This window comes from Rhipicephalus microplus, chromosome 7, assembly GCF_043290135.1.
Source record: "Rhipicephalus microplus isolate Deutch F79 chromosome 7, USDA_Rmic, whole genome shotgun sequence".
NCBI lineage: Eukaryota > Metazoa > Arthropoda > Arachnida > Ixodida > Ixodidae > Rhipicephalus > Rhipicephalus microplus.
Genome location: NC_134706.1, coordinates 16,159,062 through 16,184,175, shown reverse-complemented (window position 1 = coordinate 16,184,175; position 25,114 = coordinate 16,159,062). Strand labels below are relative to the sequence as shown.

The following is a 25,114-nucleotide window of genomic DNA, read 5'->3' as shown; positions in this document are numbered from 1 at the left end:
TGTTCTCATGAAAACGAGGTCACTGTATCAAGCTTTATGCTTTATAGGCTGTCTCCTTTTCCATTCTTCCAGGCACTTTACGAGGGCGCAGCAGTTCAACGGACTCCTCTGAAAGTGAAAAACAAAATGAGAATTTTTCGTTTCAGTTTGAAGGCTTGCCAAAGTATATTCGAAAGGCTCTCAAGGCCCAAAGGCCACTTCCCTCTGCTGAAAGAAGGGCTCTGGTACGATGCGTAGTCGAGCAGCTGACAGAAGTGTACCCCTATCCAAGCCGAGACTTGATTCGAGAGGTAGCCATAACGATTGTAGACGCCTTTCCCGAGGCCCTCAAGGACCGTGACCTGGATGGTGAAATGCTTGGAAAAGGACACAACTCCTTTTTTCAGCAACTAAAATGCCGTGCCGATACCATCGCTCTGGGAAGACTCTCACCAGGTGAGCACAGGCGTTGGAATCCAGTAAAAGAATAAATGACTGCCTGTCGTGTAATGTCGACTTATAATACGACATTAGACAGTCGTGTAATGTCGTAGGTAAAATTTAGCTGTTTCCTTCGCAAGAATACCTTACATTTCTTTTCATTTCTTAGACGGCACTGCTATTTCAGCATACCCGTTTCATAAAGTAAACATGGCGTCCATGGTGTAGTGGGTCAGTGCAGTGTCGCAAACACACTGTGCAGTTCCCCAAGAAAAGTTTACCTCTAATGTGGCCGTAAAATGTGCTCTGAGTCATTGAAATAGCTCTCCCATTCACATTTTTTTGTGTATCATACCCTGAATGTGTTAATAATGTGAATGAGCCAAACTACTTGCAGAGCAAGATAAATGTGTGGAAGCCCCGCCTCCGTAGCTTTCGCTCCAATGTCAAGCTAAGTTGTCGCCAAGCATAGATGTCATGTAGTGTGACTAAGATTAGATGGCCTTGGTGCCCTTTTTCCCGTTTCATTAGCTTGTTACAGTAAAAGCTTGTTAATTCAACCCCTGTTAATTTAGAAGCATTTCCTGGTCATGACCAGCATATGCATTGTTTTGTGGCAATAAACATTATTTATTTCACTTGTTAAACTTCTTACTCATTAATGTTTATCCAATCAGTCAACCTTTTGTTACCTCGGTAGTCTTTGGCCCCAACTTGTTTATCTAAACGATCTTTGAAACGGACTGAGCACTGCAATTGTGCACCACAAAAAAGTGTAAACAGCTTTCGCAGCAACCGCTGTCAACAGCTGTCCACATCACTGTTTTCATCAATTAGTGACCATGATTTCGTCCAGATCCATTGCTCGGTGGCTTCATTTTAGCCCAATGCAATGCACACGCAGAGTTACAAAATTTAGGTACGGGGGAAGCTGTTAAAGATGAGCTTTCAGCAACAGCTGGCATGCTGACATAATTCGTTATTAATTGGTTCATTGCTATGTGGGATAATGCTTAAAGAAAGAATGGAGAAGTATTGTCACTTGAAAAAAAAACATTCCACGATAAGCATTGCAGCACATCACAAGCAAGAGAATTAGTCGAAAAAGGCATGCGTTTTAAACATACTGGCAATGACGTAAATGTACAGCAAAAACCTTCAAAGGGTTAACATGCTACTCAAAATTACACCCATGTAAATACATTAACTTTCATTGAAGAAAAATAAGGTAGCCCAGAATTTGCAATCTTTATTGACTGTCACATGCTTTTGCTACCTAGTATAAAGTGATGATTATGTAAGTGACATAATTATAAAGTGTGGACATATAAAGTATAAAGGGATGAATGGAGCTGATGTGATATTGATATATATGACTTCTCCTAATTGAGGACTTGATAATTTTATTTGTCCTGTGAGCAAAAGTAGCTGTGTTTAGGTTCTCTATTGTTCACAACATGAAATCAAGGTCTCCACATCTAGCTTTGTACTTTACAGGCTGCTTTCTACTCTTCTTTCAGACACTTCACCGGGATTCAGTGGATCAATGCATTTGCATGAAAGTGAAGGACAATACGGGAATGTTTCGTTTTACCTTGAATACTTGCCCGAGCATATTAGAAGCTCTCTTAAGGTCGAGAGGCCACTTCCACATAGAGAAAGAAGAGCTTTGGTACGATGTGTCATTGAGAAACTGACCACAATGTGCGCCAGGCCCAGGCGGGACTTGCTTCGAGGGGCAGCCACCACAGTGGTGCGGGCCTTTCCCGACGCCCTTGAAGACCGCGGTTTGGACGGCAGTGTGCTTGGAAGGGGATACGACTCTTTTTTCCACCAACTGGAATGCCGGGCTGAAAACATCCGTAGAAAAGAAAAAGGTGCCGTCGCTCCAGTTGCGCAGAGAGGCAGTAGAAAAACAGTGAAGAATACATTTGGCTGTGTTAACTGGCAGCCTGTGAGGAACTCGGAGCCACCGGAGGACATTGAAGACAGGATTCAATTTCTAAAGCAAGAGGGGAAGAAAAGCCTGGAAGAGATCGACATGCTACTTTGTGTTGACTACATGGAGGAAACATATCCGGAACTGAGGAGTTTCGTAAACGCCGATCCTGCTCCCGGAATTTCTGTGGTGAAGGATCAATGGCCGATGCTTTTTCACAGACCATTCTTCTACAGGCACGGGAACGAGCTCCTTGCCAAGAATGTAAAGGTGCACTTAGCTTCTTTACTTGTAATCTTTCTGTCAAGTCCGAATTTCGTGCTCCTCAACTTCCCTTGCCTGCTCAAGTCCACTGCAAAGCAAGAGTCTCTTCTTGGTTTTTCTCCAACTTACTCCGCCATGTCTTGTGTTTTCGACTTGTTAAGGTTGCCTCACAAGATGTTTTCTTTTTTGCTGGCTCTCTTGGACTATGCTTGTGTACTTCCTGTACTTGCAGTAATAGTAAGCTTCAATCTGCCTGTCTTACTGACAGGTCTCCATGACTCATCCCAGTATGGGACACCAAAGTTTTCTACCGCACACACGTTTTACAGCGAAAGCTGTTATGAGATTAAAACACGGGTCACACCCCGCGCCGTGGTTGTTTGCCGCCGCCGGTGTTCGTAACCAGTATCGAAATAAAAAAAAAAAACTGTGAATACAAAACACCAATGACACAATGAAATTCGAACCCGGGTCCACTGCAATGCCAGCCCAGTATTCTGCCACTGAGCCAGAGCAGTGCTTGGAATTCGTTTCTAAACTTGCCTTTGGCAGGCCTGATATTGAGAAAGCAATCGCGTTAATATGAGTAATGAAGCATTTTAGAACATCAAGGAAGCAGCCAGGCATCGCACAATGTGAATTGCCTAACATGTGGGTCGAATGCTCCAACCCATTAGAAACCTTGTTCTTTATAACCTATTAACTATTGCGCATACCCACTACAGGCATAGTTCTTCATCGACGTCAGCCACTGCATAAAAAATGCACAAAATCCCTAACAAGTGTGTACCAGATACCATGTCTCTCCAAAGAATGATGAAGCATAGCATAGTGAATGCCGGCCTACTACACGAAAATTATAATTATTTATGGCGTAGTGGGTACCCAGCAGTGTGCTTGTAGCTGTTACCGAGAGAGTGTTAAGAAAAGCCTCTGAAAAGCTGCTCTTCTAGCTTTCGCTGTAGCTTTCGCAACTGCTCAAAAAATGGTCGTTGCATCTAAAGCAGGCACAAAAAACACTCCTAATTTCACCTTCACATGTGCAAAGTTTATGCAGTGAATAGTAAATGAAAAGTTTCGTTACAAGGTAAACTGACCCCTAGAGGCTTTTTCAGGACCCCTGCAACACCTTTTTAGCATTGTCAAAAACACTTCCGATTAATAGTAGAAGCTTCTCAGCACATTAGAGCCAAAAATTACAGCACTGCATGCGACCAGAACTTCCAAATAATTTTCAAAGTCAGCTATAAATTGACTCCCTCTTCTCTCGACAAGTGATGCTGTAAGCCTAAATGATTGTGCTATGAACTCAGCATTTATGGCCATTGGCTGACTTGAACATCAATAGCTGCATAGTTGCCAGTCTTGTTTTAGGAGACTGCAACGATGCCCGCATGCTCGCTTGAAACGACGCTGAAAGTAAGCCACATGCTTGAAGAAAAGAAAGTTCTCAAGGTCATTACGCGTGCTGACGAATTATCGTAGCTTCTTGGCCCCTTGTTATACGCCCCTCTTGTGTAGCTTTCAGCGTGCTTGCTTGCACAAAAGGATAAAAAAAGGCATTTAAAGCATGTGTGAGGAGGTTTATAAACCCCGCACCTCCACCAAATGTGAGGAGGTTTATAAGCCGTTAAAGACAGCGACGAGACAGCGTCAAGAACCGTCCAGCGATCGGCACAGCAACGAACCGAAGCACGAGCCGAGAGAGCTAGGCGTTGGCGATGCTGCTCGCTGCAGGCACATCTTCTTCTTCACACATGCAACAAGTCCCTGTAACTGTGCTCATACTTGACGGTTTCAAAAATTTTTTCAGGCAGTCGATTCAGGAAGCGTTTGGAGAAATGTGCTGCAGGATTTGTTTGAAAGAAAATATCCACAGATGACTTCAGATCATGCTCGTCAAGTACTATTACGAGTTGAACTGACAGGTTTGCTGGCTATGAACAGCACAAAGCCAAATCGCATGACAACTCTAAGCAAAGTCAAGTGTTTTGCATTTCCCGAACAAAAGTGAAGTAGGTGCTTTGAAATGTAAGCGTTAAAAATCTCGACATCCCTCCACTCTTTGAATACCTACGAGCAGTACATTCTTTAGTAAACCAGATATTGAACCTTTCCTTATTTGTGGCTGCCACTTATATCGTGTTCAATTTTATATCATGTTCAGTTTGTTAAATCTTTGCCTCTTCATTGTGGATTTTCCCAGATTCTCAGTTTCATTTTATCTTGTACGCGTTCTATGCTTAATGCATGCTAAAGCTACTCGAGGATACTGTGACTTGCCTGCATACAATCATTAATCAGTGCACATGATGTTTCAGGCAATATTTGATCAAAAAGTGTCAACATATGCACCACCACTCATCCAGTACTTGGAGTCAGTCCCCAAGAAAGAAGTCATGTACACGTTGATGATCATGCGTGAGGCAGCAAAAAAAGGCAACATGAAATCAGCAGAGGAAGCTGTGCCGCCCCTTCTGTGCACATATTTCAAAGAAGATGAAAGGCATCTATTCCAGGTCCTGGAAGTGAGTTGCATTACACGTTGTGGTTTTAGGTGTTGTCATTAACTTTCACAAAGCATGTAGCACATGCCTTTTATAATTGCTCTGGCTCTTGCAAAGAAAAATTGCTGCAAGTTCTAAAACGCACAAAGCTGGGTCACAGCAGAGCTGCTGAGGCCCCGCCGCGGTGGTCTAGTGGCTAAGGTACTCGGCTGCTGACCCGCAGGTCGCGGGATCTAATCCCGGCTGCGGCGGCTGCATTTCCGATGGAGGCGGAAATGTTGTAGGCCCGTGTGCTCAGATTTGGGTGCACGTTAAAAAACCCCAGGTGGTCGAAATTTCTGGAGCCCTCCACTACGACATCTCTCATGATCATATGGTGGTTTTGGGACGTTAAACCCCATATATCAATCAAGCAGAGCTGCTGAGAACCTAATTGGTCTTGGCTTGGCTGTTAGCTTTCACCTTCTCACTTATCATTCTCCCACACTTTAATATACTGCACTCAAACAATGTTATAACAAAGCTGCACCTTACAAGAAAATAAGTTTGTTATAACCGATATTTCGTTATACCTGTATTTGTTACATTGAGGTTTGAGTGAATACTATACAATATATATAGCTATGCATGCTGTCTCGTATAGCACGTATGCGCTATGTAAATTGGGCACATTCATTACCTCAGTACACTGATGCTCAAAAAAAAAAGTTCTGGAAACACTTGAGCGGCAAACACCAATTAGCGGCAACACATTTCAGCTTCTCTCGTTAACTACTAAGTGCGGGTTTGGTAACCGGGGGCGCACTGTTTCATGATGGTCATTTTCTATTATGACTTACTGCAAACCTTTACCATAACAGCTCTGCTGTAAAAGGTTTAAACAAAGCGTTGTCATTGCAGTGAGCACAGTGCTTGGCTACTTACCCAAAGGTCACGGGTCCCACCTTGGTCGTGAAGGTTACAGTGAAACGGAGGAAATTTATATATTTTTACCTCAAGTCGACCTCTAACATTCGTTCTTGCGACATTGCAATCTGATGATACGAGATCATTTCGATAAGCTGTTATTCTTTTTGCTTTCCAGTATTTTTGAAGGCGCTCACTAAGTAGCTCGCATAGAAAATATAAATTTTTAAATCCTTCAAAAATACTCGTTTCTCAAGAATCAGTTGCAGGCCCAAAATCAGCATGCAAAATTACACTGTTACAGTTTCGATCTCAAAAACTTGAAGCATGTTTGAGCTACGCTGTCAAAAGCGGAAAGGGATAGTGTAACTGGGCCCCGGTCTTATCGCCTTCTCAGTCACTAGCCCAGCATTGCTTTTCGACGAACACAACTGTGCCACGAGAAAATGAAGGCCTGTGCACATAAAGCTGGCAGTGTCAAGCTGACCTTAACTTGCGTACTGCAGGTACAGTTGCAAAGTGCCTGCTACTCCATAGATGTTTCATTTACAAATTGGTAAAGTATGCCTCCGTCAAGCAGTGTGCCCACCCGCACTATCGCTTTGCGATTAATTATATCTTGGTGTTTTGCAATAGATGGGACTTCAAACCAACTGCGGTTGTTTCTGATGCCTGGTGAGATTGAGTGCATCAGTGCATCTCCCACGCAAAATACAAGCATTAAAGACACTCACACTGCATGACATTCCTGGGCTTACGTTTCAAAACTGTTTTAGGTACAGGCATGGCTTCATTATGAAAAACCTGCTTGCTTGGCAGAAGTCCTGGGTCTAATTCCCACTCGTGCCGAAAATTTCTACCATTTCTTTATTTGCATGTATCAAATGTTCGCTCAAGGACAATGCTGGCACTTGAATTTTATTGCAATCGTATTTCTTGGCTGGCCTTGGGCTTTCACCAGAACGATTCTGTTGTAATTACCGGGCGCACAAAGGTCACTGCAATCATTGCACAGTCTCCGTTTGTGAAGAAAGCACGGTTTTCATACGAAGCAAAGTAACAACTGAGACGCTTCTTTGCATTCATCTGTACCTGTGAGTACGTTTTGTGCGTCATTTATGCGTGAGAAACGTGGGGCAAGTTTCTATCTGTTTGCCATTCTGTGTGTGACCTTCTGATTTGTTGCTATCGCATTCATTGCTTCACCTTTGTGGCAAAGCTGTGACTTTTTTTAGGAAAAGAGCTCTTTAGTGCTCTCACATTAGAACACCTGTAAATAAAAATAAAAGTTCAAGTGTAATGTTTGCGGTATTCAAATGCTTCTTTAGAGAAATGTTTAAGTACTGATGACCCAAATTCTTTTTCTTTTTTTTCTAATCTTCTAGGAAGAAAAGGACATTGCAGAAATGCTCCATGAGCTTCCATGCACCCCAACTATTGTTGCACTTGGTATGTTTCCTCAGAGCTTTCATTTGCATTGTTATTTACTCCTGAATGATTACGTAGCCCAGCTATCATCATCTTGAGCTTCAAGGCACGTCATGTGCTAGGTTTTTGAAGTGGGGTGACGGGGAAACGAGTGCAGTTGGTAGTAAAAGATATCATATACCGTATTTACTCGATTCTACCGCGCCCTCGATTGTAACGCGCACCCGATTTCCACCGCGAAAAAAAAAAACGTGAGACATCGATTGCAACGCGCACCCATTTTTTTTTTCTGGCCCGCACGATCACACCACTCGAAAAAACGATTCCTTTCGGGATTGTCTTCCATTTAAATATGAGGTACGGGCGAAGCTTATGCCCATCTGACGTGTAACAGAGCATTGCCGTCACTGTAGTTTTACCGTGGACCGATGTCAGCACGCGAACTTGCTTCGCCCCCTTCTTCTCGACAGTTGTGGTGCCAGGCATGTCGAAGTAAAGAGGCGTCTGATCGGCATTCCAGATTTGCCCAAGCAGGTAGCCGTTGTTGCGCCGCAAGTTTAGGACGAACCTCCGAAAACTGTAAAGCTTTTCGTCGTACTTCTCCGCAAAAGTTTTCGCATATGCATGTTCCCCTTCGGAGGGAAGAGCCTTTCCTCTTCATATAGTTAATTAGCCAGCACCTGCTCACTTTAAACAGGCTCCGCATTAGACTTTTTTCTAAGACTAATTGCATAGCCCGCACTTGGAGCAGTTCTGTCGTCATGGGCCGCTGTGCCGCTCGCTCCTCAAGCACATACTCGCGGAGCAGCTCTTCAATTTGCGGAAACCGACCCTGCTGTGGTTCACTGAAACCTTTGCGTGAAGCTTTGCTGTCGACAATCTTCTGCTTTTGTTTCCGCCGGTCCCGCACGCACGTTTCGAGAAGGACCGCGATGCGGCCCGATTTCCGTCCGTTTCTGTACACGCGATGACTTTTCTTTTAAAAGCGGCATCGTGGTGCACTCGAGTTTTTGGAGTCGGCCCTTCCACGTCGTCGATGCTAATGCACTACTAGATGACGAACTCCTCAGCACACGTACGAAGTGCCGCACATGGTAGACACATAGGCAGAAATAGCCGACGCACCATGCCGACGCACACGGAGGAAGGAATTCCTCCGTGCCGACGCACGTAGGGGGCGGCCATTTTGGATTTGCGATGGCAATAGATTGACCGTAATTTTTTTGTTCGTACTCGATTCTAACGCGCATGCAATTTATGAACTCGCTTAACCGGAAAAAAGGTGCGCGTTAGATTCGAGTAATTACGGTACTTTGCTTACATCTCACTAACCCCATTTTATATCTCTGAAGAGGCTCAACAAACTAACTGCAGTAAGTAATAGCTGAGGTTCATACGAGTTAGTGTAATGACAACAGTAGCTGTTAGTGTTGCCATTGTTGGTCAAGTGAAGGAAAAGTTAGGGGTAAAATTTATGTTCTTATGGACTGTTTCAATGAGTACCTTTCAGTTTTTAAATAGTTTTTCTTCTCAGTGACTGAATCGTGCAGATTAGGACCCTGCCTTAGGCAAGTTATCTTTCCTTCCACTTTTCTTTCTTCACATCCACATTACAATTACTTCTAATAACATTCCCTATACTTTCCTTGGCATCATCTGTTGGCTCTCATAAATATTAAACCAAGTGTGTTCTTTAACATCCGCTCCCCTAGCAGGCTTCCCGGGAAGCCAAGTAGTGCCATCGAGTGCTGCGAATGTATTGGCACCCTTTTTCCTCAAATATTTTAGCCATCACCTTGCAGTGATTGTGAATAAGGAAGTATTTTCGATAGGTTGTTCTGTTTGCAATCTTGTCGCAGGAGGCATTTTCCAAAAGAAATGTTTTGTGGCCTGCGAACGCGAGATTCTTTTTACCGAACCTGTAGACTTCTCGGAGGCAACCTGCCTTTTGCTTCTGAGCTACTACGTTTTCAACTTGGCATATGCAGACCCTGTTGCCACAACGCTGGAATTTCTTCAGAGGTGAGAAATGTGCTGTCTATAAGACAATCGGTGCATTCTACGCCAAACATTTCAGCCATATTAGCGACCATGGCAAATGTACTTTAAACAAATTGTGTCAAATCCTTTAATTGAAGACAGTGACATATTTGAATGTCCTGGATAAAAAACTTTTGTGGTCATGTGGGTCAATTTGTTCTGATAGTATTGTTTCTGATTTCAGTACCAAAGTTGGTTAACGTATTAAGCAAATATATTTGTGGTTGAAGCTAAGGAATGCTAATAATATACTTTTATTTAGCATAAATGCTTCCCAAACTTTGACGAGAATAGTCCATGTTTGCAGTTGTTACCATTGTACCCACTTTCAATATTTGCTTTGGCTGACTTTTTTGCATAACCACATGAATAGAACATCAGTTTGCATTATGTAGTTGTGCCATTTCAGCATTTTGATGCAGCCCAACTGGGTATCAGTCAAGTGGATGTTCTCGTTTTTCAGCTGGTCAAAAGAAAAATAAAGTGGTTATATTTGTTGTCCCTTTTAATTTTTAGCACTGGAAATGTTTTTCAGTAAATACTGAACAAGTAAATAAATTATCCCACTCATGCATTCCGAAGAACACTTCTGCAAGATTACACTTGTATACAATAACTTGTCTGGAAAAAAGTAACTTGTGCAAACTCAAAAACTAGCAACGATTTCATTTTTAATGTAAGGCAGGTAAAAGAGTTTTCTAGGAGATTGTTAGAACTTTAGGAGCAGAACAATGTGACCTGTACGCAGAAGAAATTCTTTGGGAAGGGCATTTGTCATATATGCTCCTGCGTTCGGATAACAAACCAAGGTTTGGCACTTTATCACTTTTTATCACAAGACGAATGCAGCATACGCTTCACAAGGACGGACATAAGGAACATGAGGCAGAGGCCTTATTTCTTGATCTATTTCCTTAAGTGACGTATTCCTTGACGCATTTTTGTGCCGCTTAGTCAAACTTTATGTGACTGTTCAAGCGGATCAAGCAAAATATACAGTGGAGCTGCTCGATAATTGCCTCTGCATAAATCAAGTTATGAGTACTCCTTAGTTCCTCAAGAATTAACGCATCCTTCCGACACACTCAAAGCGGGAAGAGACCTGATTGTGACTTTACAGTTTTACTGGGGAATTTACGAAGTAGGCGTCCAGCTAACCCAATTTCAATTCCCTTCTAGGGAGATGTTCACTGTCAACCCGCTTAGAGGCAGCAAATGCAGCAACGGGCGAAAGTCAAGGACGTCCGTGAGCAATAAGATAATGAGACTGATGCAACACTTGCGATGAAGGACTGCAGTTGTAAGTTGATATTCATCGGTGTTACTTGCTGATCTGCTGTGGCATAATGCTTGTACATGTAGAGCTTGAAATCAATAAAGGTGTACCGAACACGCTCGTTAGAAACAAATATGAAATGCTCAACCTGTGAGAAGATCCATTGTCACAAATTTTCATTGAAAGAATGCTAAAGCCCTTGTTTTTACGCAGCTAGGGGCCATGTCTCACTACAGTAAAAAAAGTTTCAGGCAAAGCGATGGTGTTTAGAACAATTCAACGGCAGCTTCGAAAAATGCACACTCACATTGGGTGACAGATTAGATTTCATTTTCATTATCATAGTTTGGCCTGCACCTAAGTAAACGCTAAAGAGAATTATGTTGTTTAGGTTGTGGGGGTCTTTCGCACACTCCGGAAAGTAATGGTTGCAGTACACAATCTAGTGTAACGAGCACGTGAATATCTTTTATACAGAGGCGAGCCCACCAGTGGAATCGTACGAATAGCTAGAGTAATGCAGCAAAGCACATTTGAATGCCAATATAATGTACACACATAACATAACATTCATATCTTCAAGGTAAAACTGGCATCCACAAAATAACAAGCAGAGACGCACTAAGACGAATGCAAGCGAGCACATACCTCTTTCTTTATTTCGTGCATACCACTTTTACTCTGTATATGAACCAGCTCGTCCAGTTGCAAATTTGGTTGACACACACTCAGAAAAAAAGATAGTCTCGCATTTTAGATGGACTTTGTCTCTCTTCAGTGCCCCTTGTATGGCATTCACACAAAAATTGTCATTACGATCTCTTCATGTGAGTGTTGCTTTTGTTCACTTGTTTAGGCATTTGAGGAATACATGTTTCTTCCATTTCTAAAAATTTCGTTGTGCTGTCAATATAATAAAACCTCTTTCCATGTGTCTCTTTTGTTAATGAAAATTAGATGTGATATGTAATTTTGGAAAAGATTGCTTTTGTTATTGGTTCAGACCTACCAATTCCAACCGTTTCCTCTTTTTTTTTTCCAGGTGAGCCCGAGTGTGATCAATCAAGTAAAAATAAATGCCCAACTGTTCATTTTCAGAGTGGCAGGATGTTGACTACTTGTCTGGCAAGAATTGATGCTTCCTTCCGCATTTACGAAGTTCCTCACGCTTTTAGGAAGCACAGTGGATCCTACAAAACTCACTGAGATATATTAGGTTGTCTTATTAAGGTGAAAGCCCTACATGCCTATGTAGCATTCATGTAAGATGTATACAACCCTGTACATTGCCCCCGTCTAAACGTACAGACATTATACAAGGAAGTGTCCGTTTTTTGATACCCAGTTTACATGTTATAGCTGAACAGTACAATGTATGTATTCTTGGGATTGTAACACAATTTTCCGGCAACGAAGCCAACTTTATCGTTTCTAAGAGGTTCCTTTCACAAGCACTGCACTTTAATTCTGGAATACACACCTGTCTCTTCATAAAAAGCAGAACAAACTTATGTTCAGTTCGTTTCATATAATTTAACGTTTCGAAGTTACGTGGAACTATCTGGCAACATTTTTCATTCTAGTTTGTACCAACCTTAAGTGCTTAGTGCACATTTATGAAAAACGGTTGTTTTGGGCTTTTGTACGATAGAGGGAATATTTAAGTAAATTTTCTTTTTTAGCATGTACTGGTATTTCGATTGTAAAATAGCGCTTGACTTTTTGTTGAATGTAGTGATGTAGGTTTTTCATTAGGTGCCTCCATTTTACAGAAAGTGTTGTAGCTTGGTAACAGAAAAGTTCTCCGTAACGGTTTGTATGAGGTTCTTAAAGGAACAGCGAACTAAAAACGTGAAAAAAACTGACAGAAAGCGCAGAGTTCTACTCAAATGATGCGACTGTTTCGTTAAACAAAGTTAATTTCCCGTATGCTTGAAAAGTTTCCTGTGCTTTGGACGATTGAGAGCGCGCGGCGGCCACACACTAGTTGAAGTCGTGACGTCACAATGGCTGGGGCGCATATGCGCATGTTCGTCCTCTTTCCTTTCTCCACTTCCTTTCATGCCACTCTCCCTCTTCCACAAAAGTACTGGTGCTATAACCAGCCGAGAGCATTGCTCGCTACTTGTGATGTCCATAGTCGCTAGTAGTTCGAAGAGCCGTAGGTGCAGCCAAGCGGATTGGGAGATACGCACGATAGCTGGCATTGTTGGCTTGCCCATTTCGGGCGTTTGTGGCATCACCAAACGTCCCCTCTAGTTCACGGTGCGGCCACTATACACGGCACTTTGTGAAAAACACAATAAATTCATTATTTGCCTGCAGTTTCCACCTGTTATAAACGTTGCCAATCAATTTTAGGAGCCAGACTTTGTTGAAAGCGCTGGCGGCAAAATTTTGTTCTGTATTCCTTTGACCTCAGAGCCAAAGGATGGCATAGCGTGCCCTCTTTTCCCTTCTTTGTAAACTTTTTTATGTTTTGCCTTAGTATACACCATACCACTGAAGTCTCTAAATTTTCCCTGTTCCTTCTCAAGTTGTGACAAGTGCCATCGATGAATCTCATCGGCTGACGCTCGTTTTCGGCAGTTATGTTCTTCCTAACACTTTGCTGCCAGCACTGTGGTAAAACGAGTCTGGGTGCGAAATACCGTGGCGCCACCACGCGGAGGCGTCCCTGTGACGTACGTGGTTGGATTGCTCCTCCGCCCGCAGCCGCTTTCGTGTCTCCTTTTTTTATCATTATTTTCTTGTACTTCCCTCAACAAAATTCGTAAAATACTGCTGCAGCTTCTTGCCTGACTCTACGTAGTGCTAAATAACAGCCCTGGAAAAGTTTTACGCTTCTCGTAATGCCCGACGTCGTCTGCTATGGCCACCTGAAGAAAACCACGGGGGTCGAGCACGCCGCCTCTGGAAAAGGTGGCAACTCATTCCGTGTCGAATGGAAGTATCAAATGAGTATCAACGGTAAAGAAACCTATGTTCGCTACAAAAAATGCGTGCAATTACGCTACTTGCTTGATATGTGGCGTTTAACGTCCCAAAATCACCATATGATTATGAGAGACGCCGTAGTTGAGGGCTCCGCAAATTTCGACCACCTGGCGCGTGGTTCTTTAACGTGCACTCAAATCTGAGCACACGGGCCTACAACATTTCTGCCTCCATGGGAAATGCCGCATCCGGGATTCGATCCCGTGACCTGCGGGTCAGCAGCCGAGTACCTTAGTCACTTAACCACCGTGGCGAGGCAACCACTCTACTTCATTCGTTGTAGATTCGCGTCAACTATCCGCCTACCGCGATGATGTTGCCACGCTTGTTTCGTATTTACAATCTTTGCTTCATTCGGTTTTCTTCCGAAGCCTGTCCTGAATGCTCAGCGCAAACTGCACCTTTGAGAAGGTTCGTGATCATTGCAGATCGTACTGTTAAGATTGCGCACAAGGCACCAACGCTCGGGATTATGCCAGAGCTTGTACGACAACCAGTGATAAGACTGGAACATTCGACGACACGTGTATAAATGTCGATGCGCTTCGCCGCTTGTGAGTTGATCGACGTCCGTTCACCACTATCAATGTCCGTGTGTTGCTGTAATCTGTCCTTCAGTTTTCTGGCTATACAAGTTCCGTCAAATAAACAGTTTCACCACGCTACTTCATTCGTTGTAGATTTGCGTCTCAAGAGGGGGCCGCGGTCTACATGACAAGCATGCGCAAAATACATTTTTGTTTAGCGCCCATAGCCCCACCAAGCACAGCGCAAGTGGATTTCGTGCTTTAGATGTGAAGCAACACGGCATTCCTACGTTCGCGTGCAGCCCTAACCTTTATGTGATCATTGCGGGCGAACGTGAGAATCACGCAAGCGCGTGCCTTATTCAAAGTTGTAACTTTTCTCTGCGGCACGATCCTAATATTTATTACGCGAAATTTCTATGACGGTCACGCGTTGCACGTTCAATTGCCATCAAGCCACACACGGGTAAAAATTGTGAACGATTGGTTCAGGTCCAGCATTTCTATAAAGGATTTAAAAAAAAAAATGACACCAGCCAGCCGTATCATTTTGTGCCCTTGAATGTGCATGCTGCGGGGTCTTGCGTACCGTAATCTAAACGGCAATTTCATGTTTCAGCAAAATTGCCAATGTCCAGTTTTTTTCTCCTTTTTTTTTTTTTTCACTGCTTCAGGCTATCGTAAGCTGTGTTATATTTCCCGGCAGCTCTTAGAATATGAATCGGTTCTCGAAGCTGACCGCGTTTTTGCATGTAGATCAAAACAACATTGAGATGAAATGACAGTGGCTGTGGGCCCATTCTACAGAAATCTGCATAAGCAATGAATTAAATCTGTGAGCTTAAGTCGCGGACAGCAAAGGCATTGGCAGAAATTTTTTCGGACGGGGAACCCCTTTGAATAGAATTGGGCTCGGGCAGACAGAGGTAGTACACCATTGTTCTGTGCGAATATACCATGGGATTTTTTTAGGGGGAGGGGGGTTCACGGGACTGGTGTGCTAGGACGCCACTGGTGGATGGAAACCCGTGTGGTCGGCTACACACACGGTGACGGACAACCGGGGAGGAGGATGGTGGCGCGGACTGCGGTAAGGGTTACCTTAAGCTTCAGCAAAGACGGAAGCGGCCCATGTATGGTGTAACAAAAATGGTATTAAATAATTGGTGGTAAGAACATCGAACTACTCTTCGTTGCGAACGCATCGACTGCGAGAATTCTCGCTAGCTTCCGCAACGTTGCACATGATGTGTGAAACAGAGTATAACAACGGGGCACTGGCCGGAGAAGGTCGCGTCCGCTGAGACATGGGTGGCTAATGTACTTAGACATGTCCGGGCTTTGTAAATCTTCTGAGTTATGAAGCAAATGGTGACAGACGCTGTTCAAAACTGTGTAGAAATGAAGTGGCGATATCGTCATCGGGAGGATTAGTTCAGTATTTGGAATAAAGAAGAGGTCGACGTCAGGCTTCGCCATGGAAACGGCGGCTAGTTCCTTCTTCGACAGACGCCGGATGCGTGTGGGTACTGCGAGATTGATTGATTGATTGATATGTGGGGTTTAACGTCCCAAAACCACCATATGATTATGAGAGACGCCGTAGTGGAGGGCTCCGGAAATTTCGGCCACCTGGGGTTCTTTAACGTGCGCCCAAATCTGAGCACACGGGCCTACACCATTTCCGCCTCCATCGGAAATGCAGCCGCCGCAGCCGGGATTCGAACTGGGTGCTGCGAGAGGAAGCAGTTGTCGGTACTTGGCTCTGCAGCACTTTTTGAGCATGGTCAGAAAACGCTGCCGATCGGTAGTGGAGGCTCCCGACAACACGCGAGCCAAATATAGCACAGCACGCGGCCTCGAATTCACAGTAAAATACCAAAGTCAGCTAGAAAATTGCTTTCTATTTTCTCGACAAATCACGTTATATGCCCAAAGTTCACACGTCAACGACCCATATATCAGCCATTGACTAATTTGAACATGGCGCGTTCGCTCGTTGCAGAGATCGCCGCGGGAGGCCGCTACTTGTCCACGCACGCGATCACACTGACAAAGCTGCGCATTCGAAGAAAAAACAAGCTAAAAGGTGCTCAAGGTTTCGAAGCGTGCGTGACGTTTTTCTGTGGCCCTGCCATCCCTCCCTGCCTATCTCCCAGCGCTTTCGTCAGGACGAGAGGAGAGAATGGAATTGCAGCATGCGACAAATCTTGTAACTCCACTCGCACTGGACAGATTCTTAATATTTTTGTGGCGTTCAATTCGTGAGACAATTAGCTCTTCTAGTGCATTCATTCCGTGGTTGCTTGATAAAGTGTTTCAGGGCCCCTTTAAAAGAAAAAAACCTATGGACTTTACTTATCACAAAAGGGGGAAAAACGCCGCCATGATGGGCTGGGCGTGAGAATAAAAAGACTAAAGTCATCTTCGGCAGAGCATTTCTGGGGCGTCACTCCGATTTGCTCAGCCCCCCCCCCCCCCCCACCCGAAAAAAAAAGACTATGGTGGCACCTAGGGAGCCGTTTTTAAACGGTATGACCGTTTCAAGTGTTTTCGAGGGGTGCTCCCTCCCCCCCCCCCCCCCCCGCGAAAAAAAACGTTGCCTCTGCGGGGGTAGAATTCTTCATTTTTTTTTTTGTAATGATAGCAGCACCTGATCAAGGTAAAGTGGTGATCCGCACTATACTGTCACAAACGTCTGCAATTCCTGTCTGCACGCCCTTTCGACGAAAAAGGGGCGCCTTTTTAAAACGACTCTTAGGGAACGGCGTCGCCAAAAAATTCCCGCACTTGCAATGAAAGGGCATCGATTTGTTTTGGAGGGAATCACTTCCAGGGGGATGCGTACGTCCTGGAAAAAAAAACAAAAAAACTTGTTTTTTCACGTGGGTCAGTACTGACGCACTGGTATCCATGTATTCGCCTCCAAGTCATCGTTAACAATGAGTAGACTGGCAAGCAACAATGAGGCAGTAATTTTTGAGAAAAAAAAAAGCTTTTGTGGTGTTTGGGCACCTTCACTGACAAATGGACCTTAACTAGGGAAGGAGCAGTGTTACGGTCATACGGTACCATATTTCTGCAATTTGCTAAAACCTTCTGTTATTACTCATTTCGCGTACGGAAAGAAACGAGGGGAAATTCTTTACGCCTCAAGTACTACAAGAGGGGAAAAGCACATGTTCTTCTTCTGGTGTTTTAGGTGTCTAGAATTTTCCCTCACTAAGATGTACGAATCAGCCCTGAAACAATTAAGTACCTCTAAGTTACGAGAAGTGTACAGCTGCTTGAAGAACACTCGAGAACTCTTCTGCTTCGCTTTTTTTTTTCTCTGGTGGTGCTTATTGGGAGATTGAATATTTCTGTCAAAGACATGTTTACGTGCCAGGCGCATATCGTCGGCCATGTTCGTTTTTGAGTGTGTCGTGCAGCTGTGGCAAGTTGGGTAAAACAGCCGCGTTTATATTCTAGGAGCACCTTTTTTACTCATGAAAATTATTTTTGTGGATACATGCATGTTGCACGCAGGCTTCAGTATATTTTTATTTCTCCCAAACTCCATGGCTCAGGAAGGTCATGGTCATCATTTAAAAATGACATTAGTTTTTGCGTGTTTTTTTTTCATTTTAGTTTCACTTAAGTACCCTGGCGGCCGGTTCTTGGCCCAACCCCCTCTGTGGGTGAGCGCCATCCATCTGAGGTTATCAGCATCGTGTGGCAGACGGCACACAGGTAAAATCACACTATAGGTCCGCTTAACGTCATTCGTTGTAAATGTCATCAGTGTTTTGGGACGTTAAACCCCACATATCAATCAATCAATCAATCAAATGGTATCAGGCTTACCGTCCGTGTTACGGGTATATAATGTTCGACCACTGAAACATGCCGACTCTGAAGAGAGCACTAGCAGCGTGTTCTTGGGTGCTTTTGCGACCCCGATGGAATTCGCCATAAAAAAAAAAAACAGCTGGTGCTAATCCGCCAGACCAGGGTGAAAAGGGTATGACCGGTAACCGTGCTCCCAACTATAGCGCTGCAGGAACAAGATATCTTCCTGAAATGCACCATGTGTACCCACATTTGCTCTTTCACGAATGACCCGAACAAATGGAATGCCGATTTTCGCTGTCTCTGCAGCCTTTGCTTTCCTATCCTAGATATATGGCATGTACCCACTTTGGGGTATTGGCCAAGAATGCAACGTAGAAACTGTCAAATGTTATTTTAGGTAAGCTATGAAATTTTAAACCAAAAATAAAGAAATGAAATGCCAATTACGCGTAAAATATTGAATTCAACTACTAGTAGTATGCTTTTGAGCCCGTATTCCAGACTACCGTAATAACCTGACGGGAATAATTTTTAAAACCGGCCACTGACCACCGTTCTCATCTTTCTCGTTTCGCTCTAGCTTTTCACTTCGAGCTCGAGCATATCCGAGAGCCCGTGAACGGCGTCCTTTATTTGTAAAATTGTTTTCTATAGCTTCAAACCACAAGTGTTCTGTTCAACCTCCAAAATTAAACGTCATTACTATTGCGCAGCGTACTATAGATGCTTTAAACTGAATGTTTTTACGTGAAGACGCCCGACTGTAAATTTTTTTTTTTATTCAGATACCCTAAAGGCTCCGAAGGGCATTACATAGGGGTGGGGGGGGGGGGAGAACAATGTGTTGAGTACATTTCAATTCAAGAGCAAACACAGTCAAGAGCGGGCATGTAACAAAAAACGGTAGAAAAGCAAACAAACAAACAAAAATAAATGGAAAAGAAATACAAAGCAAGCGCACTTAGTACATAGTTCACGGCTCTGATAATAAAAATCGCTTCAAGTGGCTTACAAACAAATCGTGATTATGGGTTGTGGCAATATCTTCTGGTAATCGATTCCAATGAAAGATGGCCAAGAACAACGGGGATTGACGAAGAAGATTAGTACGGGCAAACAAGGGGAGGACTTTGAAAGGGTGATCTAGACACGGAAAAATGCGATGCGCAGGTTTGATATGCGATGCAGCAAATGACGACGCACTATGATAGAGCCGGTGGAAGTGACATAGTAATGCTAGTATTCTTCGTTTTTCCAGGGAGGGCTGCTGTAGAGATTCTTTAATGGCAGTTATGCTAGATGTGCGGGAATAGTTCTTAGTAATGAGACGTGCTGCTTTATTTTGCAAGGCCTCCAGTCTGTTTGTTAAGTATGCCTGGTTTGGGTTCCAAATAATAGACACGTAGTCGAGTTTGGATCGAACTAATGAAGTATAAGCTAAAAGTTTAGTTGACTGACTAGCTAAATACAAATTTCGTCTGATGAAATCGGATGTTTTATTTGCCTTGGAAATTATAGCATCAATGTGTTCATTCCACGTAAGGTTGGACGACAAATAGACACCCAGATATTTTAGCGTAGAAACGTTTTCAATAGCTGTGTTATTAATAGAATACGAATTTAGGTGCATGTTAGTAGACCTAGTAAATGTCATAGCTTTTGTTTTGAAATCATTTATTTGCATTTGCCAATCCTCGCACCAGTTAACAATATTATCCAGGTCGGTCTGTAAAGTATTAGAATAAGTACAGGTCATTATGGTGCAAAAACACATGTTTTATCAAAATCACCATCTTTCTTTTCGGTGTAGCTTACCTTGTTGCTCACCTTATCACCTGCTATTTTGAGAGCTCGGTCGCACAGTTCGAATCGCTACTTTGAGAACATTAAAATAAAAATAAATAAACATCCGAAGCAAATAAACTTCCACCATTCTCTCTGTATTGTTAATAAAGAAAACAAATAATTAAAATTTTTTTTTCTGCAAGAAAATTTAACGCGTTTTAGTCGCACGAATTCATAGTCCTGCTAGATTTTTTTTTTCCTTTTAGAAGAAGCTTGGTAGACCACCTGGAGAAGGACGAGCGCGAAATCTGAGACAGTTGGCACGGAAGGCACGCTACGAGCAAGTGTGCGCCACGCGACGGACCTTAAAAAGTTTTTTTCCGTACCTTGGCATACAAGGCACAAAACGACATTCTACCTCATTTACCTTCCCCGAACTCTCCTTCATATGAAGGTACAGCGCCCCTCCCCCCTTCTCACGAAAAAAAAATCTGCCTACGCCTCTGTGTATATATATATATATATATATATATATATATATATATATATATATATATATATATATATATATATATATATATATATATATATATATATATATATATATATATATATATATATATATATATATATATATATATATATATATATATATATATATATATATATGCAAACCACTGCTTTGCGTGTTTTCGTATGAGGTTTTCAAACTGCGCTCGCCATTCAAAAGCATCTATTCCTAGTTTTCATTGTGGTCACCATGGCCGACATCTTGGGTTACAGCTCAAGTCGAGAGTTGGACAGAAATCCGTCTTCGGGTCTTCGGAGTATCGGCTAGTGGAGATGCAGCGTAAACTCTTGCTCGAAAGTGCTATAAGCGAGAAGCGCTGACAGGTTAGCAGAGTGACGTCGGTAACGCGTTACAACAACAAAAAAAAAAGCAAAGAAAAAAAGCAGGCGTCAATACCTAAGGTCACTAGCAAATAAGTGATGCTTTGTTTGCGGATATAGCGTGCATGATTGGATCTCCTATTACGTATAATGTCACATTCAGAAAGATGGCTTCGCTATGTGGCACAGAGTCGGAAGCCATCACACGCAACTCTGCGGGAACCTTTAGGCTATCTGTAACGCTGCTAAAGTCCGATGCATTCGTCATTACAATTCTAGTGAAATGAGTATTTCGGTTATATAATCCTTGCTGGAGGTCGAGGCTTGATGTAAAACACAAGTCTGAGGTTTAGGATACTTCTTATTGCGCTTTCATGTACCACCGGCATGTTGATTTACTGCACCAAAGGCATATTGATTAATACTTATGATTGAAGAGTAACGGTAGCGGTAACGTCCGTTGCATTTTTTTTACAGCGAAAGCTGTTATGAGATCACGACTCGGGTCACGCGCAGTTGTTCGCCGCCGCCGGTGTCCGTAACCACATCGCGTGAAATTAGAAAAAAAAAACTAGCATTAATGACTAAGTGGAGCTCGAACACGGGTCCGCTGGGCGCGAGCCCAGTATTCTACCACTGAGCTACACCAGTTTTTTTTTCTTTAATGAATGAAATTATCACCAGTAAAGTACACAGAACATACTTCATCAGAAGTCAGGCAAACACACACAAGCGTCCAGAACGGGAAGGCACTCCGGAACGGGGTCAAAAGTCTCGTCAACAATGCGCACTTGAGCAGCTGCTTCTCGGAAGACAGATCTCGTCGACCGTGGTGGCTCGGCGTGTCTATCGATCATGCGACTTTTTCTTGATGAATAAAGTCCCAACAACATAAACAAGTCGTAAGGAGTACTATCAGTCAGACTCTTTTTGAACGGAAGGAACCTAATACCAGTGCTTGTGACGATGTCAAACTTGCCTTAGGCAGGCTTGATGTCGGGAAGGCAATCGCGTTACTAGGACTTATAAAGCGTTTTAAGACAGCGAAAGAAGAACCAGTCGTCGCACAATGCGAATAACGTTACGAGTGGCCCGTCCAATGCTCCAACTCATTACAAAATATCGTTCTTGTTCCCATATTAACTGTGGCACATACCCACTTCAGCCATAATTACTCATCGTCATCGGCCACCCCGCTGTGGTGGCCTAGTGGCTAAGGTACTCGGCTACTGACCCACAGGTCGCGGGATCGAATCTCGGCTGCGGCGGCTGCATTTCGGAAGGAGGCGGAAATGTTGTAGGCCCATGTGCTCAGATTTGGGTGCACGTTAAAGAACCTCAGGTGGTCGAAATTTCCGGAGCCCTCCACTACGGCGTCTCTCATAATCATATAATGGTTTTGGGACGTTAAACCCCACATATCAATCATCGTCGTCAGCCACTGCATGGCATGAACAATGGGCACAAAATTCCTTGCAAGTGTTTAGCGGATACCACGCTTCTCAGAAGAATGGCGAAAAATAGCATAGCGAATTCCAAAAGGACTTGTTTTTGGGCTAGTTGGTGCATACTTGGTGCAGAAGACTGAGGCGCAAAAAACATAACGTGAAGCAGGAAGAGCAGGAGAGAAGACAATAGTTGGCGCTGTTCTGTCTTCTCACCTGCTCTTCCTGCTTCACGTTATGTTTTTTTGCGCTTCAGTCTTCTGCACCAAGCATAGCGAATGCCGGGCCTACTACCCCCCCCCCCCAAAAAAAAAATTATTATTGTCCTAGTGGGTATTGTTGAGAAGGCAGGGCCGATCCCGCCGAAGCCACCACTGTTGAGAAGCCACCTCCGAATCCCACCGCTGCCACCACTGTTGAGAAAGACGGCGACGCCGACGCGGTCCCGGAGGCGCCACTGCTTTCAACTCCGCCGGGAAGGTCACCAGCCGTTTGGTAGCGTATGTTTATCAGCTCGCGACTGCTTCTGCGCAAAGCTGATAAGACGAGCGGACGAGACGACGGTGAGTTAAACAAGGTTTATGTACAGCATATTTACAGAGGCGTTACAATTTCGGCACTGGGGCCGACAGAGACTCGAAGAGCCGAACTCTCCTCTCTAACACATAGGTCAGCCTTTCGCCTAAGACCGCTGACTCACACACATGTCGGCACTCCGACACGGGGACGCCTCTCACATAGGACCGCCGATCGCGACACGCCGCAGGGCTTCTTTTATTTGCACCGGGTCCAACCAAAAAGTCCAATCAGAAGCGCCGCTGGTCGTCCGAGCAGATTCCGCCAATGGGGGCCGCCGCGCCATGCGTCAGACCACCAGGCACGCGGCCGCCGGCTCGCTGTCACGTGCGCCGCTGACTCACTGCACCTGGGCCAGAGGGGCGCCGCGCGTGTTCACGCCGTCGAGGTGATCGCGCCAGGCGGACTGGCCTTGACCCAGATTGCCTTTTCCAGAGGCACGGACGTTTGACGAGGACTCGCTGGCATAACAGCACCCCCGCCGCCAGACAATGCACCGGAAAGACGAGCTGCTTCCACGGGGCTCGGATGTCAGGTGCGCTCGTTCGCCAGGTCCCTCCAGGTTCGCCTCCAGGGCCATGTGGAGAATACAGCTCCAAACTGTTCCGGGAACACATCCCATTTTTGACGACGGATCCCAGCTCCACTGGCTTGTCGCCACAACTTGCTGACCAGCTTCACTCGTCTCTTCTGACCATCTTCGGTTTCAGCACTTGTCGATGGTTCTGCAACTTGCTAAGAACGGTTCGACAACAGACAACACACGACACAAGCAAGTGCCCTTGGTCACCCGACAGAACACCAGACAAAGTATAGTACAACATATACCTATCTACGTGTTTATCGGAATTTTGTTCCCTCTACATCAAGAGGCACATGTGGGACACAAGACTCTTAAAATGACAACTCAATTTTTTTTTTCCCACGTACAACAACGTAACGAATTAGAATACCACCAAAGTTGGCCCCTTTGAGATCACTCTGAACGAGAGCGCTCAGCCCAGGTCGTGATGAGGTCAAAATTTTGCCCCGAATCGCCAGCCAGAAACCGAAAGGTTGAGAAGGTACTAGCTAGAACGCACTGCTCAATGCACCTGCATTAACGTTTACCTTTCCCTTTTTTTTTTTTTCCTTTAGCGAACGTCAAAGTTGCGCTGTGGAGCAACATGCTCCACCTCAGTAACCGGCCACTTTTAGGCGACGATACCTATGCGGCACCAAGAGCGGCTCACACTTTCGACGTTGTACAGGGGAACAACGATACGGCTTGCTACTGATTGACTCCTCACGGCTTAGCTCGATATCGTGTTCGACCACCGTCGCGTCTCCGGGACGGTCCGACAACACATACCCAAACTCGGAAACAATCTTTCTCAGGTTCTCTTTCTCAGGTCCTTCTTCACTTAAGCTAGGCTCTAGGTTTATCTGCTCCCGGATTACTTTCGATCCCCCTTCAATTACCTCACTAGAACTCAAAATTTCTGCTTCCTCTTCCTTTGAAGCATTCAACAACAGATTTACGACCGCTTGATGTTGAACGTATGGTTTCATCAAGTTGTAAATTTTGTCCGGCCGCCTTCCTAATTTCCCTTCATAATTTGTATCGCAAGGCTTCGATAATACTTTGGCGGGCCCTTCCCAATCAACCTCAAGCTTGTTCCTTTTGGATGGCTGCAGCCGCATTACCTGATTATCAACTTCAAAAGCGCGCTTCTTCCCCGATTTCTCGTAGTGCTCCTTCGACAGCACTTTTGCCGCGTTTTTCTGGCTTTCCACGAGCGCTTCAATTTGGCTTTCCACTAGCGCTTCAATCGAGAGATCCTCACTCTGCCCTCGAATGAGCGTCTCTCGATCAACTCTCGGCAGCTCGCTCCAACTTTCCGCTACAGGCGAGAGCGTTGCAACCCTCTCGCTCTGACTCAATGGCGCCATGTCGTCTCCCCTTTCTCCGGAAACCGCGCAGCTAGGTTCGGCGACGGGCCGCTCGCGTGACTGCTCACATGACTCATGCGGAAACTTTCCTTTCTGGGGTTCCGTCGACCCGCCGACAGGGTCACTTGAGAGTTCACCGCATGGAACCAAGTCAAGCTTTCGCGAAAGCTTTCGCGCTTGCGATCGCGTGAGAGCCATGCACGCTAAGTTGGGGAAGAACGATTTGCCCTGCTCTCTGAGAAGCTGCTCTGAGTTGTTGGAGAAGAGATAAGGAAAACGATCATTTAGCGCGGCAGACACAGCTGCTTCGGTGCAAAGCTTACCGAACGGGCCTTCAATGACAACCG

General features: G+C 44.5%; 1 protein-coding gene across 2 annotated transcripts in view; it reads left to right on the top strand.

The window, feature by feature from the left end:
- LOC119179373 (uncharacterized) overlaps window positions 1–11,877 on the top strand; it is a 44,888-nt gene extending 33,011 nt beyond the window's left edge. For both annotated transcript variants that reach the window (XM_075868764.1, XM_075868762.1), the window contains exons 10-16: window positions 73–435; window positions 1,941–2,629; window positions 4,945–5,151; window positions 7,422–7,485; window positions 9,324–9,486; window positions 10,684–10,804; window positions 11,823–11,877. In XM_075868764.1, coding sequence (XP_075724879.1) covers window positions 73–435; window positions 1,941–2,629; window positions 4,945–5,151; window positions 7,422–7,485; window positions 9,324–9,486; window positions 10,684–10,792 — 1,595 coding nt within the window. In that variant the 3' untranslated portion in view covers window positions 10,793–10,804; window positions 11,823–11,877. The remainder of the gene's footprint in view (window positions 1–72; window positions 436–1,940; window positions 2,630–4,944; window positions 5,152–7,421; window positions 7,486–9,323; window positions 9,487–10,683; window positions 10,805–11,822) is intronic.
- Window positions 11,878–25,114: the final 13,237 nt, after the last annotated feature.